Here is a 22,862-nt window from a genome sequence, read left to right as displayed (position 1 = left end):
GGGATATCAAGCATGAGTAATGGCAAGCAGTACAGGTAAGTGGGGACGAGACTTATATGCCTTTTAAATATCATTGTCCTTATTTACATGTTCTTTCTGCAAGAAAATTAAGGGAGAGATGATCTTTGGCTACCTCCAACACATAACAATTGACCAATGCCTCAGGGATACTCCTGCTTACCAACAGAAAGTAGATTGCACCACTCCTGTTGCTGCCAAGTTGCCAAGGACCTTTCCCTCTGGAAGGATAGCCTCTCTAGACAGTTTGGAGAGCACTGTTTCTTTTCTTCCTGGCTATAACTGAACCACATCTGATACAGTTTCATTTTTTTTTTTGCATTGCCTCCAAATGTTCCTTAACATCAGGGCCACAAGGGATTCATAAAAGTCTTGCAGTCCTTGGCCAAATTAGTAAGCTTGATCTAGGCATGCCATAGTATTGCAATACTGGGTTATACAGCTCTGGATAAACTTTCTTCAGCATTGTAGGGTACGTTAACCATAAGGTTCAATACCGATGAACCAGTTGATTTACGGACAGTATTCTTCCTTTATTAGGTCCATTTGTCAACTACATCAGAGACTAGTGTATCATCCACCAGGTCATATGATATAAATAGTCTATGGCCCTTAATGAAAATGTGGAGGATGCATAAACCTAAGGTCCTCTGGAATGTGCTGTGTGGGAAGGACGCAGGGTTTGTGGGCCACTTGCCAAATGAGTCATCCTCTTTAATAATGTCATAAAATCTGGAATCATTGGAGGGGTGATGGGGAGTCATTAACTTCTGGCATAGGTAACTCTAGTCAAAATTATTTGTCTTGTACAAGAACTTCCTCAGGATCTTCAGAGACTGGAAAATCAAAGGTAAAATGTTTTCATAGTTAGTGTTGTGGAAAATGCTGCAAAGGGCCTTGTGTTCCACTAAGAGAGTCAAGGGGTCAGTAAATACTGCTTTGCCACTTGTATGGGAGCCAGCACTGGGACAACAGTGAATGTCTTGGCTATCACTGCAAGGAAGTTTCCATGCTCATTACCATGGTGGGAACAACCTTCAGATTTGGTGCCAAGAATACTGGCACTAAATGCTACAGAGTCAGACTTACTGGCATTAGTACCGAGAAGGTCAGCACTGATGTTCCTTTGGGACTCGCATATTCACTGACACTGGTTGTGCTGGTATTAAAACAATAAATGTCATAGGCAGGTTTGTTGACAAGAATATCAGTGCCAAAGCATACAATACCAAAACAGGGTTCACAAACCTCAATGTCAAAACAGCCACCAGCATCACTATCAGCATCCTAAGGGTCAATGCCAGAAACTGCAGAACTGGTAAAGAAGGCAGGAGGACTGGTAAGGACAATCTGGAAGACATATGTTCTGGAGAGAGAAAATAACTGAATTGCCCCTTCTACAGAACCAGATGGGAAATGGGGAATAGGCAGTCTTTTCTATACTCTTACTTGAGTATCTGCAGATGTGCTGCAATAGAACTCTGGATACACAAGTTCTGGAAATGTCACCTTAGAAGAAGGTGCAGGGCTCAAAACCTAGCTAAAATCTCTATCAGCTAACGAGTAGCCACCCATTGAGCTAATGCAGCAGCCCTGACATCTTAACTCATCTCAATTTCCTCAAATCAGGAAATTATAAAGCTGAGAAAAGCTTCTAATCAACACTAGCATAACTCTCAACCTAAGCACTCAAAAAGCATCTTACAGCCCAGCACTTGCTCAGACCTAATAACAAGCACTAATATACCCTGACACTGACTGCCCAGCAGGGTAAGGCTCTTTATTCACCCCTCACCAACCAAGCGACTAAGCAGCTCACCCTACATTTCAGGCATGACTAAAGGGCAACTTCAGGTGCACTCTCAAGTCCAGCTGGTGAATCTGGGTATCCTGAGGCAATGTTACAACTGCCTCACGTACACAGACAACCCTCTCCTCCTACCACAAAACACTAACATATGTGACAGACACAATTATACAGCCAAACTGGAAGCTAAGCTGTCTCCACCCAAGACTGGAACAGACAGTCAAGAGGAGAAGGTTAAAACTTAGCACCACAACTCCAGCTGCACACAGACCTACTAAAACAGCACTGGCAAAAAATACACATAAATATACAAAATCATACTCGGAGGCTCTAAATAAAAACCTGCAAAAGCATCAGAGACCTCCAAAGCAGGCACCCAAACAACCTGCACTTCCCGTCACAAACCAGACAACACATAAAACACAAAATCAGTGTGCCGCACAATCACAGCCCTTAAGATGAAATAACATACCTAACACACTAGTAATAGGTAACTCTATAGTCCGGCACACTGACGTCCCACTCACTAGGCTGGACAGCTGTTAGCTGCCTGTCGGGAGCCAGAATCCGCCACATAACTCAAGCACTCAGGTCAATCCAGAACAAGTACAAATATGACTCTGTCATTGTTCATGTTGGTGTGAATGACCTGAGACGTACCTCCCTGGACTACATGAAAAGAGACATGGAAGAGCTCTCTGATCACAAAGCCCAGGCTGGTATGACCCTGACCCTGAGTAGCATCCTGCCCTTACCGAGAATGATATCTCAGTATAAAGAAAAAAATGATCAATTTCAAAAATTGGCTAAGCTTCTGGTGTCATGTCAAATGGGATCCAGTGTCTGTCAGCCTGGGACGACATGCTCGACAAGCCGCGTTGCTTCGCAAGAGAGGGCTTGCACCTGTCACCCCTAGGCTTTTGAATACTGGCCAAGGCTCTTGCTGCCCCCATAGTGCCTTTTTTAGGAAAGGCTCAAAAAAAGTCAAACCCACCTCTGTAAACAGCACAATTAACAAAAAACTGAGGGTTATGCTACTCAACGCCAGGAGTTTAAATCTCAAAATGCATGCACTCGAAGCACTCCTCAGTATGGAGAACGTCGACATCTGTGCAGTAACTGAAACCTGGTTCAATGCTCCAGAGAGCACCCCAACACTACCAGGCTACAACTCATACCACACATTTCAGCCACAAAACATGGACCAAAACACAAAAGGAGGGAGTGTACCCATATTCATCAAGGATACCTACACCTCCAGGTTAGTGGCACAGCATGATACTTCTGAGATCATCCATGTGCAACTAACATCGGGCAAATCTACAATGCAAATTGTGGCCTGCTACAGATCACCCTCCATGACCCAGGACCACCACTCTACCTTTCTGGAGACACTGGAAAACATGAAGGTCCTACCAAGCACCCTGATATTGGGCGATTTCAATTACCCTACCATTCACTGGGAAAACTACTCGAGTACAAATTCCCAGGCCCAGCGCTTCCTGGAATTCATCAACTCAAATGCCTTGGATCAACTGGTAAACTCCCCAATCAGGGTGAAAACATATTGGACCTGGTCATCACCAACATGGGCGACAGGTGTTCCACACCAGAGGTCAACCCGTCACTGGTTAGATCAGACCATAAACTAATCACTCTGGATGTCCACACCCCACCACCACCCCCAACTAAGGAAACTACAGTAAAAAACTTTTCTAAAGCAAACTTCACCTTACTTAAGACAGAGGTGATAAGTTTCACAGCCCCCATGCTAAAGGATAATGCTGCCCAAAATGCAGAAACCTTTACAAATACACTCTATGAGTACCTACAAGGATGCATGGATCATGCCATTCCTAGCAAAACCAAGACTCACTCATCTAAGAGAAGGAAACCAGTTTGGTGGACCCCTACAATAAACAGGCTATATAATAGAAGGAGGAAACTAGTTCAGAAAAAAAGCAAATCCCAAGAAGGAAAGACATCCCTAATAAGTATCAGTAAGAAACTGAGGTCCCTCATGAAATCATCCAAGGCTAATTTCGAAAGAAAAATAGCCAAGGATTCAAAAGATAACCACAAAGCCTTCTTTAGCTATGTTAAGAATCTAAGTGGCAACTCGCAGATATGCACTGAACTAGTGCAAAATAGCACAAAATATACTGAACCTACTGATATTGCCAACATCCTGGCAGATAGATTCAGTGCAAACTTCACCCCCCTCTCACCTTCAAAAGGGCCCACAACAATACCGGAAAAGTGTAGTGTCCCAAAAATCACAGACACACAGGTGAAAACAGCCCTTTCAAAAGCCAAATACACAGCGTCAATGGGACCAGATGGTATCCCAGGCTGCATCTTGCACGAACTACAGAACGAACTAACCCCCACCTAAACACGCGGTTCAACCTCAGCCTCTCCACAAGCTACATGCCCATAGATAGACGCACAGCAACGGTTATTCCTCTCCACAAAGGAGGGGCCACAACTGACCCTGGTAACTATTGCCCCATAAGCCTGACTAGCCTGGTCTGCAAGGCTATGGAGCGCATCATCATGGAACTCATTAACAAAGACATTGAGAACCTCCAAACACTTGACCCGACCCAGTTAGGCTTTGTTAAGGGAAGATCATGCCTACTAAACCTGGTTGACTTCTTCAAGACAGTCACCAAGGCCATAGACGAGGGAAAGGTGGTTCACACAGCCTACCTTTACCTCGCCAATGCTTTCGACACCATTCCCCACTCAGGTATTACAGAAAAACTTGCCAGCCTGAACATAAATCCCTACGTCACGAGATGGGTTGCCAACTGGCTTACAGACAGAACTCACACAGTAAGAATAGCGGGCTCCAGCTCTGACTCTAAACCAGTCGCAAGTGGTGTCCCGCAAGGTTCGGTCCTGGGACACCTACTGTTCAGCATATACTTCTCAGAAGTACAGGCAAACACAGGAGGACTATGGTTAACCAAGTTCGCTGATGACTGCAAACTGGGAGCCATAATTTACTCTGCAGCTGACACGGACATCCTCCAAAAGGGCCTTACTGAGACGGACACCTGGTGTTAAAGTCATGGCCTCAAGCTAAATGCAAAAAATGCTAGTCATCTCATTTGGGAAAAACAAAACACCCACGAATTACCACATAGGTGGCAGCCCCCTTAATACAGAAGAGGTAATAAGAGATCTGGGGACCCAGGTAGACAGTAATCTCTCCTTTGACAATCATATTGCCAAAGTAGTTAGGAAATCCTTCTATATGGCCCATCTAATTACTAAAAGGTTCACATCTAGAAATAAAGAGGTTATAGTGCCAATCTACTCGTCACTCATTAGACCCATCATAGAGTACAATGCCCCATTTGGGATGTACCTCACAAGACACTTCCAACAGCTGGAAAGACCACAAAAGTACCTCACCAAGAGGATTACTGGTCTCAAACATATGTCCTATGCAGCCCGACTGAAAAAACTCCGGCTGTACTCAGTGACATATCACTTACTCAGAGGTGATCTCTGCCTGACTTACAAAGCCATGTCCAACTCAGAATTGATGGACATGCTCCACCTAAAGAAATCCAAGTGACTGCAAACCACATGCTCTAGTGAGCTAAGCCTCACCACAATGATAAATAGAACATGCTGGAGGGATAGATTCCTATCACAGAGACTCCCCATGCTTTGGAACAATATTCCAAATTACATCAGGCAGAGCTCCTCACTAACACTCTTCAAGAGAAACCTTGACGAGTGGAAGGGTAACAGAAAATACACCCCTGGGATCACTTCATTGGCTCTGCTTGACAGAGGATCAGTTAATTAATCAATGTGCTTGCAAAAGCCGACACACTCTGGCTAGGCTTATAAATGCCCTCGGGCATATAGCCTAGTACCTACCTATGAACCTAATCTAATGGGGAAATAACACACATATGCACTGGTCTTGAAATAGCCTCCTTATTTTCTGTGATGATGAAACTCATTCCAAAAACAGTTCTTAAAAAATCTGGAAATTATAATAATTAGAAAAGAAATTGAGGTACAACATTTTTTAATAATTAGAAAAGAACTTGAGGTACAAAATGTTTTTATGTCTCAACATCTTCTTGCAACTAATGCATCTTCCTGACAGTTTTATTAAGAACTGCTCAAGTATCAAATGTATGGTTTATAAGCATTTTGATGCCAAGATCTAACATTCTGCATTACATTACACTAACATGAGAGAAAAAGGAAGCAATGAGTATATCTGGTGTGCATTTCCAACTGCATGTAATATTTTATCCCCCTCCTACTCCCTCTATGCACTTTGTTTGAGTAAAAGTTGTTGAATGCAATGGGTGCATGATGCTGCAGTACGTTTATATTGATGAATGTTGGAGTGAGGGGATTTTCCCATTTCTCCAGTACTGTGTAACCTTAGAGTTGACATATTAAGTCTGCAGGGAAGTGGGGTTGCTGAGGGCTTTCTTCCCTCTGCAAAGACACTTGTATTGTTGTATTGTTATGTGTCTTACTTTGATAATTCCATCCTTTGGTATCTTTTATAATGGTTGGACAGAATCTGAAGCTAGACTGTACACACACACACACACACACACACACACACACACACACACACACACACACACACACACACACACACACACACACACACCTTGTTGAAAAATGCATAATGCAACATGTCATATTGCCACTATCCAACAGCCAGTATCTCTGTAATTCTTTGAAAGATCTTGGAAAAAATTTCAGTGAATTTTTGGCCTTTGATTAATACTCTGAATACACAAAATTTACCTCTGACTGCCATTCTTCACTTTAGGATTTTAAAGGGGATAGTACTTAATTTGAACAAAGTAGACTGTCCACTTTCTGTGAAGGGAGTTTTGGTCATGGCATGTTTATAGTGATAAGGAATTTGCCCATCTGATGAAATACATCTAATTTAACATATGGTATAATGCCAGCTTTGCAAAGATTCTTGAAATAGTCCAAGGCACCCAGGAAACAAACTCAGGCACTGACATAAAGATAATTCCAACTTTATTCAGCCAAAAAAAATAAAAAACATAAACGCTCTCTATATGCAGTATGTTTTCATTAAAACCTTCATCAGATGTGGACTGCATGTAACCAAAATCCTTTTATACCTCTAGTTCCCATCATTAAAATTAACTAAGACACAATTAAAGTTTAAAGGTACAGTGAAAATTGAATATTCAAGCCTACTCATCTAAATAACATGATACAACACATTCACCTAAAACCTATTAACAAATATTAAAACATGTTAAAAAATCATATGCAGTTTCTTAAGACCTCAAAAACAATTTATAAATAGCTTAAATAGAATAAAAAAATAAATAAATCCATTCCTATTACAACTACATATAAAATGCATGAATTGACACCAAACACTTGCATTTGACCTCCTTCCAGCGATCTTTTAAGTACTATATGTGTGCTTTCTCTAAAAAAGTTTTTTATGTGTAAGACCTTAGTAACAGCATTCTGTTTTAGAACCCAGATCCTTGAAACATAAATGAAAACATTTGAACAACAACCAAATCAAAATAGACCAGTGAATAGCAGCTCTACTTTCCAAACAAAAGTTATTTATTATAAAACACTTTCTCTAGCGCCTTGGCCGTAGCCTTTACAGAGTAAAAAAACCTGATTACTTAAAAAACTCCTCCTTATATATCTCATTTAAACACATTTCAATCAATCAATTAATTAATAAAACACATTCTACCTCCTGTTAAAGGTAAAGCACAGCTATATAAAACTTTGCCAATTACATTCTTTGTTTAACCCATAGGGAAACAAAGTATTATATTTCATATTAAAATTGATTCCTTATGCCTTAATACATTCTTTAACAATTCCACATTTCCATATTACAATAAAATTGTTCCAACACTGTTACTTTCATATTACTTATTTCACCTTTATGCTCTTTATTAAAATGTTCCGCTATGGGACTAATAATTTTATTATTTTTAACATCTCTCACATGCTCCTTTAGTCTTTCAGCTAAAGACCTTTTTGTTTCTCCTATATAACATTTTTTGCAAGGGCAGATTATGACATAAATTACTCCCCTACTTAAACATGAATATGTTCCCAAGGTATCAAATTCTTTTGTACCTATCTTATCTACTTTAGTCATAATATATTGGCAGATGGAACACTTTCTACAAGGAAATGTTCCTATCATCGCCACATTTTTCAACATCTTTTCCCTTGGCCTTATGAATTTCCCATGCACTAAAAAATCTTTCAAATTCCGACCTCTTTTATAGGATATTTTTAATTCTGTTTGTGCCAATGAAGGCACTTCTCTAATAATCTGCTTCCAATAATCCTTAATCAACCCATTCATTTTTTGTGAGAATATTGTGCATTTAGTAACAAAAAACATTGTTTCTCTATTTGCTTCTCTCCCTTCTTCTACTATTCTCTTTCTTTGGTTAATACCTTTTACTCTAGCATTGTTTAAATTACTATCATAAATTCTATGGAAACTCCCATATACATCCTCTGACTTATAGCCCCTTGTAATAAAAATAGAGGCTACTTCCCATGCCTCTTCCCATGCTTCTTTAATATTACTGCTTAATCTTTTAATCCTAAGCATCTCCCCGAAGGGGATGGATTCCATCGTATGATTCGGATGACAACTGCTACAATGTAATTTCCAATTTAATTTATCAAATTTCCTATATATGTTTGTATGAATTCTTTCTTTCTCATTCCCTCTTAACTTTAGATCTAAATAGTTAACATTTGAACCCTTTTGAACACCATCAAATTTTATTCCAAATTTGTTAGAGTTTAAGTATTCTAAAAAACTAGATGACAGGTGTTCTCCCCCTTCACAAATGAAGATTAAGTCATCTATAAATCGAAAATACTTAATGACATGTCTCCTAAAGAACTCATGCGTATAAATATAGGTATTTTCCACTAGTCCCATAAATAAGTTGGCACAGACTGGGGCGAAAGCCGTTCCCATGTTCTGCCTATATAAATTCCCACCAAATTCAAATATATTATTCACAAGGCAAAACTCTACTAATTCCTTTATATATTGAGTCTTGGGGCTGTCCCCTAAAAATATTCTATAGCTTGTAAACCCATGACGTGAGATATATTGGTGTACAAACTCTCTTACGTCCACCGTTATGAAATACAAATCTTCGGCCCAAATAGCATCCTTTATCCTATTCAAAAAATCAAAGGAATCCCTTATGTATGAGGGTAGTTTTATTACTTCCTTCAATAAAATTTCATGCAACAAACAGCTCAAATTATAAGTAAAAAATCCACTAGCTGATACTATGGGATGTCCTGGAGAATGTAACAAATCTTTATGGATTTTAGGAACACAAAAAACATTTTTTGATACTATACTCTTCTTAACATTCAGCTTACATATTACGTCATATGCTGTAAAATAGTGTAACCTAATACCCTTCCTTAGTAACGTTTGTAACTCTCTTTGTGCCTGTATTAAACAGGTCTCATCTATTTTACTATATACCACACTGTTGTTCAAATGCTGCATACACATGTTTAAGTAATGTTTAGAATTCATCACCACCAGTTTACCCCCTTTGTCTGACGGTTTGAAGACTATTTCATCATTTTTACTCATATTTTGAAGTTTAATCCATTCTAACTTAGTCAAGTTGTAACTTTTATACATGCTCTCAAACTCACTAAATTCTTTGTCTATTATTAAATTTAAGGTATTATTAAAACACTGTATGCACAAATTTTTATTAGGAGGCATAAAAACACTATTAACTTTAAGCTTGCTCGTATCTAACAAGCTATATGCATTTGTTTCAGATTCAGATTCGCAGGAAAAATACCATTCACTACTTTCAGAAACTGTTTCCACATAATTTGTTGTTATCTCTTTTGGCTTTACACTATAAAAATATTCTTTCAGGTGCATCTTACGCACCAAACCATATATTTCACTTTTGATTTCATATTTCCTAGGCAGAACTGTCGGTATAAACTTCAAGCCTTTGTTTAAAACCGCTAGTTCTGTAGAGTCAAAAACATAGTCAGATAAATTCACAACATACTCCGGTACAATAGTACCTTCTACCTGCTCAAGTTGTCCATTTACTTCTTTTAAATCGTCCTTCGCCCGAGTCTCTTTGGCGTTCCTGTCCCTGCCAACCTTGCTTCCTGGTCATGTTGTTCTGTCCATTAGAACCCCGAAAGGTTCTCTGAAATGCTTCCGAATTCGCCGCTCCCTGTAGGTCCGGGAAATCTTCATTCATCCTTTCTTCCTCTTCTACCAAGGATGCCCCGCTTTCACCAGATACAAAACTTCTGTTCCTTTGCTGACTGGAAACAGATCTATCCTTTTGAAAACTTATGCTCCTCCTCTTAGGTCGTTGATTGGCTGAAAGCACAAAGGCTTTCTTATGTTCATAATCATGAATGTCCCTTTGCAATTTATATTTTTTGCAGTCCACCAGATCTTTCTCATAAGATGACAATTTATTGTTCATATTAACCAAAAATGTCTCCAGAACTGAATTGGAGTTAATATTCACGATCTCTTCACAAACCTGTTTAGTTTCTATAAGAAGCTTCTCTCTCCTTACATTGTCTCTTTCAATTAGAATGGCCACCCATTCAAGACTACAGCGGTGTACTGCCGCTATCCACAGATCCTGGAACTTAACCTCAAGCTCTTCAGACAACTCAAAAGGGGAAGAGGGATTTTTCAGAGACCTAAGACCCCTCGGTGTAATTTTCAGCTCCTGATACCTCTGGAGACTACCAATGTTATAATAAACAGAGGTCTCTTTGAAAATCAACTTTTCCAGCTTCGAACATAATTCTTGCGCTGCTGGAATATCTGAAACCTCTGGTCTTTTTCCCACCATAGCAAATGGATTGATATTAGCCTTTGGCGGGAATCTTCCCATTTCTTAAAAATACCAGATACTGCTGTACCTTGTATATCTGATATTCCATTTTTGTTTCCATATAAGGTATTTTCATTGTTAATATTGGCAATAAGCACATTACCTCTATTGCTGGTTTCACCATTTCTGCTGTTAAAGTCCATTCCTGTTTCTTGAAAAATTCGAGGAAAGGAGCACAGAGATTCACTGGTCATAGATACACTTAGAACCTCACCACAAGACCGACCAAGATTTGAACAACAACCAAATCAAAATAGACCAGTGAATAGCAGCTCTACTTTCCAAACAAAAGTTATTTATTATAAAACACTTTCTCTAGCGCCTCGGCCGTAGCCTTTACAGAGTAAAAAACTGACTACTTAAAAAAACTCCTCCTTATATATCTCATTAGACACATTTCAATCAATCAATTAATTAATAAAACACATTCTAACTCCTGTTAAAGGTAAAGCACAGCTACATAAAACTTTGCCAATTACATTCTTTGTTTAACCCATAGGTAAACAAAGTATTATATTTCATAATCAAAAGTGATTCCTTATGCCTTAATACATTCTTTAACAATTCCACATTTCCATATTACAATAAAATTGTTCCAACACTGTTACTTTCATATTACCTATTTCACCTTTATGCTCTTTATTAAAATGTTCCGCTATGGGACTAATAATTTTATTACTTTTAACATCTCTCACATGCTCCTTTAGTCTTTCAGCTAAAGACCTTTTTGTTTCTCCTATATAACATTTTTTGCAAGGGCAGATTATGACATAAATTACTCCCCTACTTAAACATGAATATGTTCCCAAGGTATCAAATTCTTTTGTACCTATCTTATCTACTTTAGTCATAATACATTGGCAGATGGAGCACTTTCCACAAGGAAATGTTCCTATCATTGCCACATTTTTCAACATCTTTTCCCTTGGCCTTATGAATTTCCCATGCACTAAAAAATCTTTCAAATTCCGACCTCTTTTATAGGATATTTTTAATTCTGTTTGTGCCAATGAAGGCACTTCTCTAATAATCTGCTTCCAATAATCCTTAATCAACCCATTCATTTTTTGTGAGAATATTGGGTATTTAGTAACAAAAAACATTGTTTCTCTATTTGCTTCTCTCCCTTCTTCTACTATTCTCTTTCTTTGATTAATACCTTTTACTCTAGCATTGTTTAAATTACTATCATAAATTCTATGGAAACTCCCATATACATCCTCTGACTTATAGCCCCTTGTAATAAAAATAGAGGCTACTTCCCATGCCTCTTCCCGTGCTTCTTTAATATTACTGCTTAATCTTTTAATCCTAAGCATCTCCCTGAAGAGGACGGAGTCCTCGTATGATTCAGATGACAACTGCTATCATGTAATTTCCAAAATAGAGAAACAATGTTTTTTGTTACTAAATACACAATATTCTCACAAAAAATGAATGGGTTGGTTAAGGATTATTGGAAGGAGATCAGCATACAATTTACTAACAATAATAATCCCCCTCTTTCACCTCTAAAATATCAGTGTGTTACTTTCCTTTATATTTTATCACAGACTAATATCCTCAACACACAATCCTTATATATTGTTCTTATTCCTTTTATGGCCCTCTCTTCAACAGCTACTTCTTCCAATATCCAAAATGTAAAGTGACATGAAATTTTGCCAGGTGGCTTTTACTGCTGAACAGCATTCTCACACCCTGTTCTTATTCCATGAAATGTAACAACAACTTACAGTACTCCATTAATAGCTACCCTTTAACAGAACTCACGTATGGTTCATACACCAGCAAATAATATTTTTCCATTCTTGCTGCTGATAACTATGGCACACTTCTCAGCTTTGAAAGTAAGCACTGATATATGCCTGGAATTTTCTGGGTATTCTTTATCTACCTTCTTTTTTTGCATTGCTAGCATCTCTCTCACTGTAGTCAGCATCTCCATTTTGCTCAGCGTTTTCTGAAAGACTCCCACCAACCTTCCCCAAACTGTTTACTACTATATAGGAACAGTACCAAACAGTAAATATTAGAGTAACATTCATTTTGACAACAGTAACAAAAGTAAGAGAACATTAACAAAGAAACAAAACAAATTCAGTTACTGCTGCATATGAGAGTCCATAATGCAAATCAAAAATACTGGAACAAGACTCTACAATGCAGTTGTCTTTAGATATCCAAATTTTGAGGTTGTAGAATGCAGCTAATTACTCATCATGGCTTTATATTTACTAGCATTAAACCATTTATATTTTTTGTCAAAACTGGAACAGCTTATGGAAAAATATGTGCTTTCAAGCTTCTAAAAATATATATCCAACTTCTGAAAAACATACCCAGCATTATTTAGCACAGGATGGCTTGATTATAGCTTGAAGGTGTCATTTAACTTGAAGTTGGCTTTAATTAATACACTCAAGAAGCAAACTATGAGAGTAGGAAAACAAACCAGGTGATCCCCTTCAAACAAATGTGAGCTAAATCATATCTTAAAGCTCAAACACTTCTTATTGTACTGTACAATGTACTTGAAAATAATATTATTATAATTAGAAATCTTTTAAGACAAAACAATGCTGTGTTATTCTGAAAATCATTATACTGAACTGTATTTGCCAATCATAATCACCGTAAACATGAAGATTCATTTAATTATTTTTTCTTTTTTCTTTTTTTATCTTTTAATCTCTATTTTCCCATTCATTCACCCTTTGACCATCAATCAAAGAAACTGGAAGAGGGAAGCCAGATCTACAGGTTGCAGCTGTCATTTAGCAAGAGCTGGGAGGTTTTGTAAGTGCCTAAAACCCGTCATGGTGACCAACTAGCACAGTGCTGAAATGAGGCCTGCACTGGTGTCACTTGCTATATGCATATGTGTTCCCTGCTAAAGATTGTTTCTTTGGTTGACAGTTGTTTAGTCAACTGTTTATGACTGTCTAAGCAGCTGGTTGACAAGTGTCTGAGATTACAAAATTCTCTGGAGCTGGCGAATATGCCCTTACCTCGTGTTTGTGTGATCCAGAGTTAGCACATATAATTAGCAGGGAGTGTGGGGGTTGCATGGGGACTTGCCCTCCAACCAAAATGTTTTTCTTGTGTGCTTAAATTTTGCAAGCACCAGCACTGTTTCTCAACATATGCATAACTGTGTGTCGACTTCAGTGTTTTAAACATTCTGACATCAATATTTTGCAAGTCGACGTTGGGTGTATTTGATATTTCATACTACATGTATAAACACAAGACTGAATGAGTATATGCATGCATGCTTGTGTGCCTATTTGTGCACATGTCTCTATACATAGCAACATATATATATATATATATATATATATATATATATATATATATACTTGTGTGTGTGTGTGTTTCTAAACCCACACTGAGTACAAGCCATACCTCTCAATTGTCCCTGATTGTGACTCAAATTTTAGCTCTGTCCTTCTTAACCCCTCTTAGATCTGGGTGACATTTGGGAAAAGGTGGTGAACTGGTGAACTGCACTTTGCAAATAATGACAATAATTAGTTATAGACTTCTTTTACTTCAGTAAATGTCAATTAATTTTTATTCTCACATTCTATCAGTGTCTCAAGTTAATACTACTAGCATTTCAAAAGTGTCCCTGATTGTCCCTGATTCGAGATTTGTCCCTGACTGGATGACAGTTACGAGTGTAGCTGCCATGCTACATTCTGCTTGACAGACAGCAGTACTGTTCTATGTCCCTTTTACTGCTTGCCCCTTGCCTCCATCAATGCCAGCCATAAAGTGTGCTGGACCACCTCCCTTTCTCTGGGACTGGTGAGTTGACTGCAGCTTCTCATACTCATCCCCCCCCCACACACACACACACATAAACCTGGATCACTGAACCAGTAGTCGGGATCCATTTCTATGTGGCACACAACTATCCATTTAATTAGTTTTCAGAATGAATTATATACGCATTGTTTCACAGACTTTGCATTAAACCATAACACTAAAAAACAGGAATGTTGCAAATCAAAGCTGTCAGTCTGAAAAAGGCACACTTTGTTTAACAAAGGGATCATCCTTAAGTGACTTAACTTGAGTATGGGTGATCACAAACAGCTGCAACTGCAGTAATAACACATAAGACAGCAATGCAAGCATTACATACAGAATAGTATTTAACATGGCAAAAGGACTGATTGATTTTCACACAGTGGTTAGTAAAATCATCAGCATGAATAAAACAAGGCAGGGGACTCGGATGTTCATGTTAGTTCACACACCAACAGATGTAGCTTTACATACCTCACTGTATTGCACAAAATCCAGTTCTACTCTCAGGTTCTGCTTTTAAACAAAAAAGAGAAACTCTTGTAAAGTTAGCAGAAAATGAACATTTGTGCCATTACAAAACATGGGAACCCACACATCTTTTAAGTCAGTAGAGGAAGCAAAAATGACTTTCTTTTGCAGGTATAGCTTATGTTTTACTTGAAATTATATACATTTAATCGGTAAGACCCAGCTCCATTCCCTAAAAATATTCCTCATTATGGACTTTGAATATAACTAATAACATATTTAAACAAATATCAGCAAAAAGTTAGTACAGAGTGCTGCAAAAATATGAACTCTTTTAATCAGACTGCACAATGATAACGTTGGTCTTATTCCAAAACAACTGTGTGCATAGTTCTGCTTTGCATACACTTGCATCAAAAGGCATATCAAAAAGCATGGATAAAAGACATAATTTATTACCTTCTGCTCTAGAATGCCTCTTTTTCTTTTTATGCTTTGTAGATCGTTTTCCTCTCACTATTTCTTTTGTCTGTGGCTGAGACTCTATCTCTGAGGATTCGTCAACTGTTGTAGAACTCTGTAGCTCCTGCTGCAGATTGCATGATTCTGATTTGCTGTCTACTGCATCACAAATGTTTTGTATTTCAGTTCCTTCTGCAGTATGGAAGGAGTCTCTCTCTCTAAGTTCATCATCTTCTTTGTCTCCTTCAAGAAGACTGTTCTGTGATTTATCTCTTTCTATTGCCTCACAAACATTCTGTACTTCAGTTCCTTCTGCAATATGGGAACTGTTTGTCTCTCTAAGCTCCACAACTTCTGACCTATCTCCTTCAAGGAGACTACTGCATGATTTTTCTCCTTCCATACTTCCAGGTATTACACTGAATCCTCCATTTGGTCCTTTTCCTGAGGAATCACTAAGTATTACTTCAGTAACATTTTCACGTTGGTTAACTGTCTCCAGTTCTCCTCCTAAGCATGAGACATCAGGGGTGCCATCTCTCTGTAGAGCTTCTTCCTCTGGCTTGCAGGGCACACTGCTTTCACAAACACTGTTTTGAGTACCTGCTTGATGGTTTTCAGCTTCATTCTCCTCTAATCTTATGCTTGCACCTTCAGATACATTTTCAGCCAAGTCTTTTGATAAACTAGCCACTATATCAACATTGTTCTTTTCTAGGATATCAGTGTCAGCATCATTCTTGTGAGATTCTTGTTTAGGAACTGGTAAATTCAAAACTAGTTTTTCAGATGGTTCTGGTTTGCCATCTTTTTTGGGAGTCTTTTCAAATTGCTGTGCATCAGAGGAAGATTCTGTCTTGGATGTTTTTGTAGAATCGGCAGAGGTAGCTATAAAAGATCACACAGAAAAGGTAATGTAAAAGTCTGTGCAATTTGCTTTAAACCTACACATTCTTCCATTATCTAATGTTAACTTTGAATGTATTATTCTCAACAAGAAATAACTAAATCCAGTGACAATAAGGATGCAAATCCATGTATGTCTGTATTACTATACGCTTACTAAGAACAGATAAACAGGTACGTATTTACCATAAACAACAGGACTGATACCAAAAGCATTAGGGCAGCTAAGCAGGTAAAATTCAACCAGACTTCTACAACCCTCTCTCTTCCTGTCGTGCATGCAAGCCCCTCCAGATGTTAAGTCTGTCGTGCATGCAAGCCCCTCCAGATGTTAGGTTATAGCATTTAGCACATTAGAGAAGAAAATGAGTGAAAGAAGAATATTCCAGACAGAGTGGGATGAAGATGGGGATGGAGGGAAGGGATGTTACAGAAGATGGACCATCTTCTCAGAGATTTGTTATAAAGATAAGTATATCATTTCTGTATCAGATAAGTACAGACCTTCCTCTGCAATCAAATTAATAACGTTCCTAGTCAATACTTGGGGGGGGGGTCTACTCTCCTGGAATACATCACTGTTAATTGGGGCCTCAAATCTGTATCTACAGATAATGTTTATCTTGTAGTGTCTTTCAAAGATGTTGTATGAAGACCACACTGCAACTACAGAAGTATCTGAGATCACACTACAAAAATGCAATGCGAGTTGATAAACTATAGGAAAATGGAGACTGGAAACTATGAGCAAGAACATACCATGCTTGAAAAGATAAAACTCATTGTAGCCAGCTAGCCACCTAGACAGTGTGGTGCTGGAGATATTTGCCCAAATTTGGATTTTGCAAAGAGACAAATAATTTGTAATATTTATGAAAAAAAATCAGTCCTATCAATTTAAAACAAAAGCTATGAGTGCATACATACAGGGGAGATGATACTCTCTACTGCCTGAATGATGTGAAAAAAGACACATTTATGGATTGGTTTAAATTGATTTCTGTAACCACATTTAGCATAAAGGCATTATTTTTTTGCAAGTGCTGCTCTGTCTTTTTTGGAACACTAAGTTAGGATGTGTGTCAGAAAGAGGCTTAACTCATTTAACTTTTATAAACTTCCAGTTAACACCAGTAGCTCCTTATGGCATCAAGACCTTTTTGAGTCTGTATTTTATTTAACTAAATGACATATTCTAATAATATGCAGTATTAGAAAAGGCAAGCACTTATTAATAAAATTACTTTAAGATTGTTAATCTACAATGTCCTGCAGTAGAGAAATTAATCACAATTTTTTATTATTCACATTTTCATATTTAAATTAATATTTTCATACCTGACAGACCCACATGCCGTTGAGGGGTATGGTGTGAAATGCCACTGTAGGTGATAGGAACATTCATTCCTAACACTTTACTGGAAATATTTATAGATATTGCTATTGCTAGACGTGTGTTAGCAATTATGAAATAAACAGTATTTCCATAAGTACTTAATAGTTCAATAACCAAGTAAATTACAAACAATTGCATAGCATTAGGTAAAACCTTAGATGCTGTTGAAGAAAACTCCCTTTGATATTTGCACTGTAAGTCGCACATCTTGAGAAATATTCAGGTTAATTATATTGTTAATTATGTAATTCAGCATATGTTTTCATATTTCTATAAATACCTAAATAATCATGCACTCAAACAGGATGTTTATCTGTCATATGAAAGCTTATGTTTTGTTAACAAAAGTGCTCTAACAATATATGCCTAGGTTGTGTAGTTTCTAAGATATGACAATTTGTGAGTTTAGCAAAAAATATAATTATGTGTTTGGGTGTACTATGACATATTATAGTACATATGAAAAGGCTATGAGTGCATTGACTATCATCACTGCAAAGAATGCATCCTTCTGATAACATTGCTATTTACACAGTTTTAATAGCTCTTAGTTTTCACAAAATGTTTATATTCATCTTATGCTTAAGTCGTTTTTTTTTTTAGAAATACTCTAGAATACAAGTTGTTTGCAGGCTGTTAGAGGTATAACATTTCACACCACATAGGTGTGAATGAATTAGGCCATCACCAACTTAAAGGACAGGTACTTAAGTTCAAAAAGAGGAAGGGTAAATGTTTCCAGTATGAAGTAACTGTTTCAAGGAGGAACAGGATCTTGAATTGAAGGCCTAATGAGGAAAGTGCCACTTGGAAAGGGTTTTATTTTGGTCTCATTGCCCCCACTGACTGTCAATTATCATCCCCCTATTAGCTACATGACCAATTCTTTCTCTTAATACTGTGAATAGCAGTCCACCAAGAAAGGTAATCATTTAGGCAGCCATCAGGGTGGTTCAAGGTATTTTTCTTTTCTTGGTCTTATGTCTTCAGGCAAGCTGGGCTATGCAAGTGGAATGGGCATGTAATAAGCCATCCATGATGAGTGTTCCCTCATTTCCACAGGGGATGTTGGCAGCTAGCAGCTCCACCAACTTCAGAACACAGGAGTTTTTTCCTGGTTTCCCCTGGAGAAATCAAACCATTTCTATGTGCTCATTGAACATGCTCATATCCCTCTTCCCCGAGCCCCTTCACCTCTCTTCCTCCCTGCCTGGTTCCTCCAATACTGGGGCACTGCTTGGCTGGGTCTAAGTCAGGGTTCCATCTGTCTGATGTATGAAGTCATGCTTGCCACATAGAAAGGCCTTGAAAACTTTAAAGGAAGGAGGACAACAAAAGCCATTCCCCGACTGAAAAGTACAGACAGCAGCTAAATAAACTTTGAAGGAAGAATAACATAAACCCAAATCAAAAAGTGCAGACAGACAGACAGTCTTAATGTAAAATAACTGGCCTGAAAGCCCAAGTGCTTAAACCAGAATTAATACACTTTTAGAATAACAGACACTGAGCCCTCAATCAGCAGTTCCCAACCTAGAAGGATGTAAGCTACTTGTTCTGCCACTACAGTGCAGACCACAAACCCTCTCAGTGCAAAACAACTGGTCCGAAGCCCAAGTGTTTAAACCAAAAGGCTTAGAATGAGTTACACCAAGCAGTAATAAATACAACTGAGTACTTTTAGGATGATGCAAAAGTAAGAAAAAGTAGGTAGAAATACAAGTACTGGACTCTGCCCTTCTGAGCTGGGAATTTCTGGTTGAAGGCTTATAGTGCATGCATATCTGAACTGCTTCTTACTGAAGTTGGTGCGCCTTGTTTGCTGTGGCATAGACTGGATTCGGGCCTGCTGGATCTAGCTTTGTTTGTGTAACTTGAGCACTAATCCAGGCATTCTCTAAAGTATTCAATTGTATTTATTACTGCTTGGTAGTAACTTGATTAAAGTGTAGCTATCATTCTAAGTCTTTTGGATTAAGCACTTGGGCTTCAGACCAGTTGTTTTACATTAGGAAGGTTTGTGGCATGCACTGTGGTGGCAGGACAGGTAGCTTTCATCCTTCTAAGTTGGGAACTGCTGATTGAGAGCCCAGTGTCTGTTATTCTTAAAGTGTATTAGTTCTGGTTTAAGCACTTGGGCTTCAGGCCAGTTATTTTACATTAAGAAGGTTTGTGGTATGCACTCTTGTGGGAGAAGAGGCTGGACTCTGCCCTTCTGAGCTGGGAATTTCTGGTTAAAGGTTTATAGTGCCTAAATATTTGAACTGTATCTTACTGAAATTGGTACACCTTGTTTGCTGTAGCATAGACTAGATCCAGGCCTGCTGAATCTAGCTTTGTTTATATGCTTGTTGTTTGTTTGCTTGTTATTTCCTGGAACGCTAATTCCACCTAATACGCGGCTTCTCAGTGCTTCTGTGGATCACTAGTGATATCTGCATTGCTTACTGTACTTATTTCCTTGTTTCACTTGAAAGAAAGTTACTGTTTGTCGTTTTGCATTTAAGTTACCTGTAACACATTGCACTTAAGTTACCTGGCACTTGCTCACTAAAGCAATTATATAAGTCAGCACTAAAAATTAAAAGCACTACACCCTCACTCCCCACTGGCCCTGGTTTTCAATTATTAAGGAATTCCCAATATTATTCTAGCATGTCCAAAGGTCAGTTGTCAATCTCCTCTCCGGTCCAGCTGGTGAATCTGGGAATCTTGAGGCAATGTTACAACTGCCTCATGTACACAGACAACCCTCTCCTCCTCCCAACAAATTCCAACACATGTGAGAGATGCAACCATATAGCCAAACTGGAGGCTAACCTCTCTCAACTCAGTACTGGCATAACCAGTCAGGAGGAGAAGGAAACCACACTCACTACAATTCCAGTCTCACATAGACCTACCACGACAGCAAACCAAACACATAATCACACAAAAACATACTCGGAGGCTCTAAATAAAGATCTGCCGAAGCAGCAGAGACCTCCAAAGCAGACACCCAAGCAGCCGCTACCCCAAAACAAAACCCATGCAACACATATCTCACAAAGCCAGTGTGCCAAACAGTCACAGCCCTTAAGACTAAACAACACACCTGATACACTTGTAATAGGTGACTCTATCATCAGGCACACTGACGTCCCGCTGAACAAGGAGAGGGTCACAGTGAGCAGCCTGTCAGGCGCTAGGATCCGCCACATAACACAAGCACTCAGGTCACTCCAAGGCAAGTACAAATATGACTCAGTCATTGTCCATGCTGGTGTGAATGACCTGAGACGTACCTCCCTGGACTACATGAAAAGAGACATAAAGGAGCTCTCCAAGCATGTAGCCCAGGCCGGTATGACCCTGACCTTGAGTAGCATCTTACCCTCACCAAGAATGATGCCACAATATGAAGACAAGATGACCAATTTCAACAATTGGCTTAAGTACTGGTGTCATTCAAAGGGGATCCAATGCCTGTCAGCTTGGGAAGATATGCTCAACAAGCCATGATGCTTCGCTAGGGACGGCTTGCACCTGTCACCCCTGGGCTTTCAGATATTGGCAAAGGCTCTTGCTACCCCCATAGTGCCTTTTTTAGGCAAGGCTCAAAAGACAAACCCACCTCCATAGGTATCACAAGGGATAAAAAACTAAGAGTAATGCTACTCAATGCCAGAAGTCTAAACCTCAAGATGCATGCACTCAAAACTCTCCTTAGCATGGAGAACATCGATATCTGTGCAGTAACAGAAACCTGGTTAAGGGCTCCCGAGAGCACTCCAGCACTACAAGATTATACCACATAACATGCTTTTCGCCCCAAAACTTTGACCGAACCACAAAAGGAGGGGAGTATCGATATTCATCAAAGGTACCCACACCTCCAGGTTGGTGGCAAAGCACGAAGCATCAGAGACTATCCATGTGCAACTAACAGTGGGTAAAACTGCCTTCCAGTTTATAGCCTGCTACAGACCACCCTCCCAAACCCAGGAACCCCACTCGGCCTTCCTGAGAACACTGGAAAATATGAAGGTCTCTCCAAACACCATTATATTGGGCGACTTCAACTACCCAAACATAGACTGGGAGCATTACTCTAGCTCCAACACCCTAGCCCAAAGGTTCCTAGAATTTATAAACTCAAATGCTATGGAACAACTTGTTACCACTCCCACAAGAGGGGAAAACATACTGGACCTGATCATCACCAACATGGGGACTCTATGCTCCAGACCAGAAGTGTATCCTCACTGGTAAGATCAGACCATAAACTAATCTCACTGGATATTCACATCCTGACCCCACCCCTGCCCAGAAAACCACAGTGAAAACTTCTCTAAAGCAAATTTCACACTCCTCAAAACTGAGGTGGAATCCTTCAAAGCCCCGGGCCTGTGGAAAATACGCCCAGACCGCAGAATCCTTTATAAACACATTCTATGAACACCTTCAGGAATGCATGGATCATGCGATCCCAAATAAAACCAAGATCCAATCCTCCAAAGGCAGACGTCCTGTCTGGTGGACCCCAGCCATAAACAAACTATACAATAGAAGGAGGAAGCTACTAAATGATAGAGCAAAATCCCAGAAAGGGAAGGCATCACTGATCAGTATTAGCAAAAAACTACGGGCACACATAAAATTGTCTAAGGCTAGCTTCGAGAGAAAAATTGCACAGGACACTAAGGATAATCACAAGGCTTTCTTTAGTTATGTTAGGAACCTGGGTGGTAATTCCCAGACATGCTCAGAATTAGTCCAAAATGACAAAAAATACACGAACCCACAGACATTGCCAACATCCTAGCTGACAGGTTCAGCGCAAACTCCCCACCAAAAGGGCAAATATCTATCCCAGCAGAGTGCTGTCCCCTGACATCTCAGATGCTCAGGTAAGAGCCGCCCTCTCCAAAGCAAAAACACAGCATCAATGGGACCAGATGGTGTCCCGGCTGCGTCCTACATGAACTCCAAGAAGAGCTAAACCCAAACATAAAACTACTGTTCAATCTCAGCCTTACTACAG

The 22,862-nt window shown here is 39.0% G+C and overlaps 1 protein-coding gene across 5 annotated transcripts in view; it reads right to left on the bottom strand.

Annotated features, from left to right (window-relative positions):
* Positions 1-22,862, bottom strand: part of INF2 (inverted formin 2) — a 735,156-nt gene that overhangs the window by 26,846 nt on the left and 685,448 nt on the right. For 3 of the 5 annotated variants that reach the window (XM_044074342.1, XM_044074345.1, XM_044074347.1), the window contains one exon: positions 15,535-16,425. In XM_044074342.1, the coding sequence (XP_043930277.1) occupies positions 15,535-16,425 (891 nt within the window). Of the gene's footprint in view, positions 1-15,078; positions 15,121-15,534; positions 16,426-22,862 lie in introns of all 5 variants that reach the window. The other 2 variants (XM_044074343.1, XM_044074344.1) reach the window with 2 other exon arrangements.

This window comes from Protopterus annectens, chromosome 6.part0 (genome assembly GCF_019279795.1).
Source record: "Protopterus annectens isolate FY-2018-M chromosome 6.part0, PAN1.0, whole genome shotgun sequence".
NCBI lineage: Eukaryota > Metazoa > Chordata > Ceratodontiformes > Protopteridae > Protopterus > Protopterus annectens.
The sequence above is the reverse complement of the archived record's forward strand: the minus strand, read 5'-3'. Positions and strand labels throughout refer to the sequence as shown.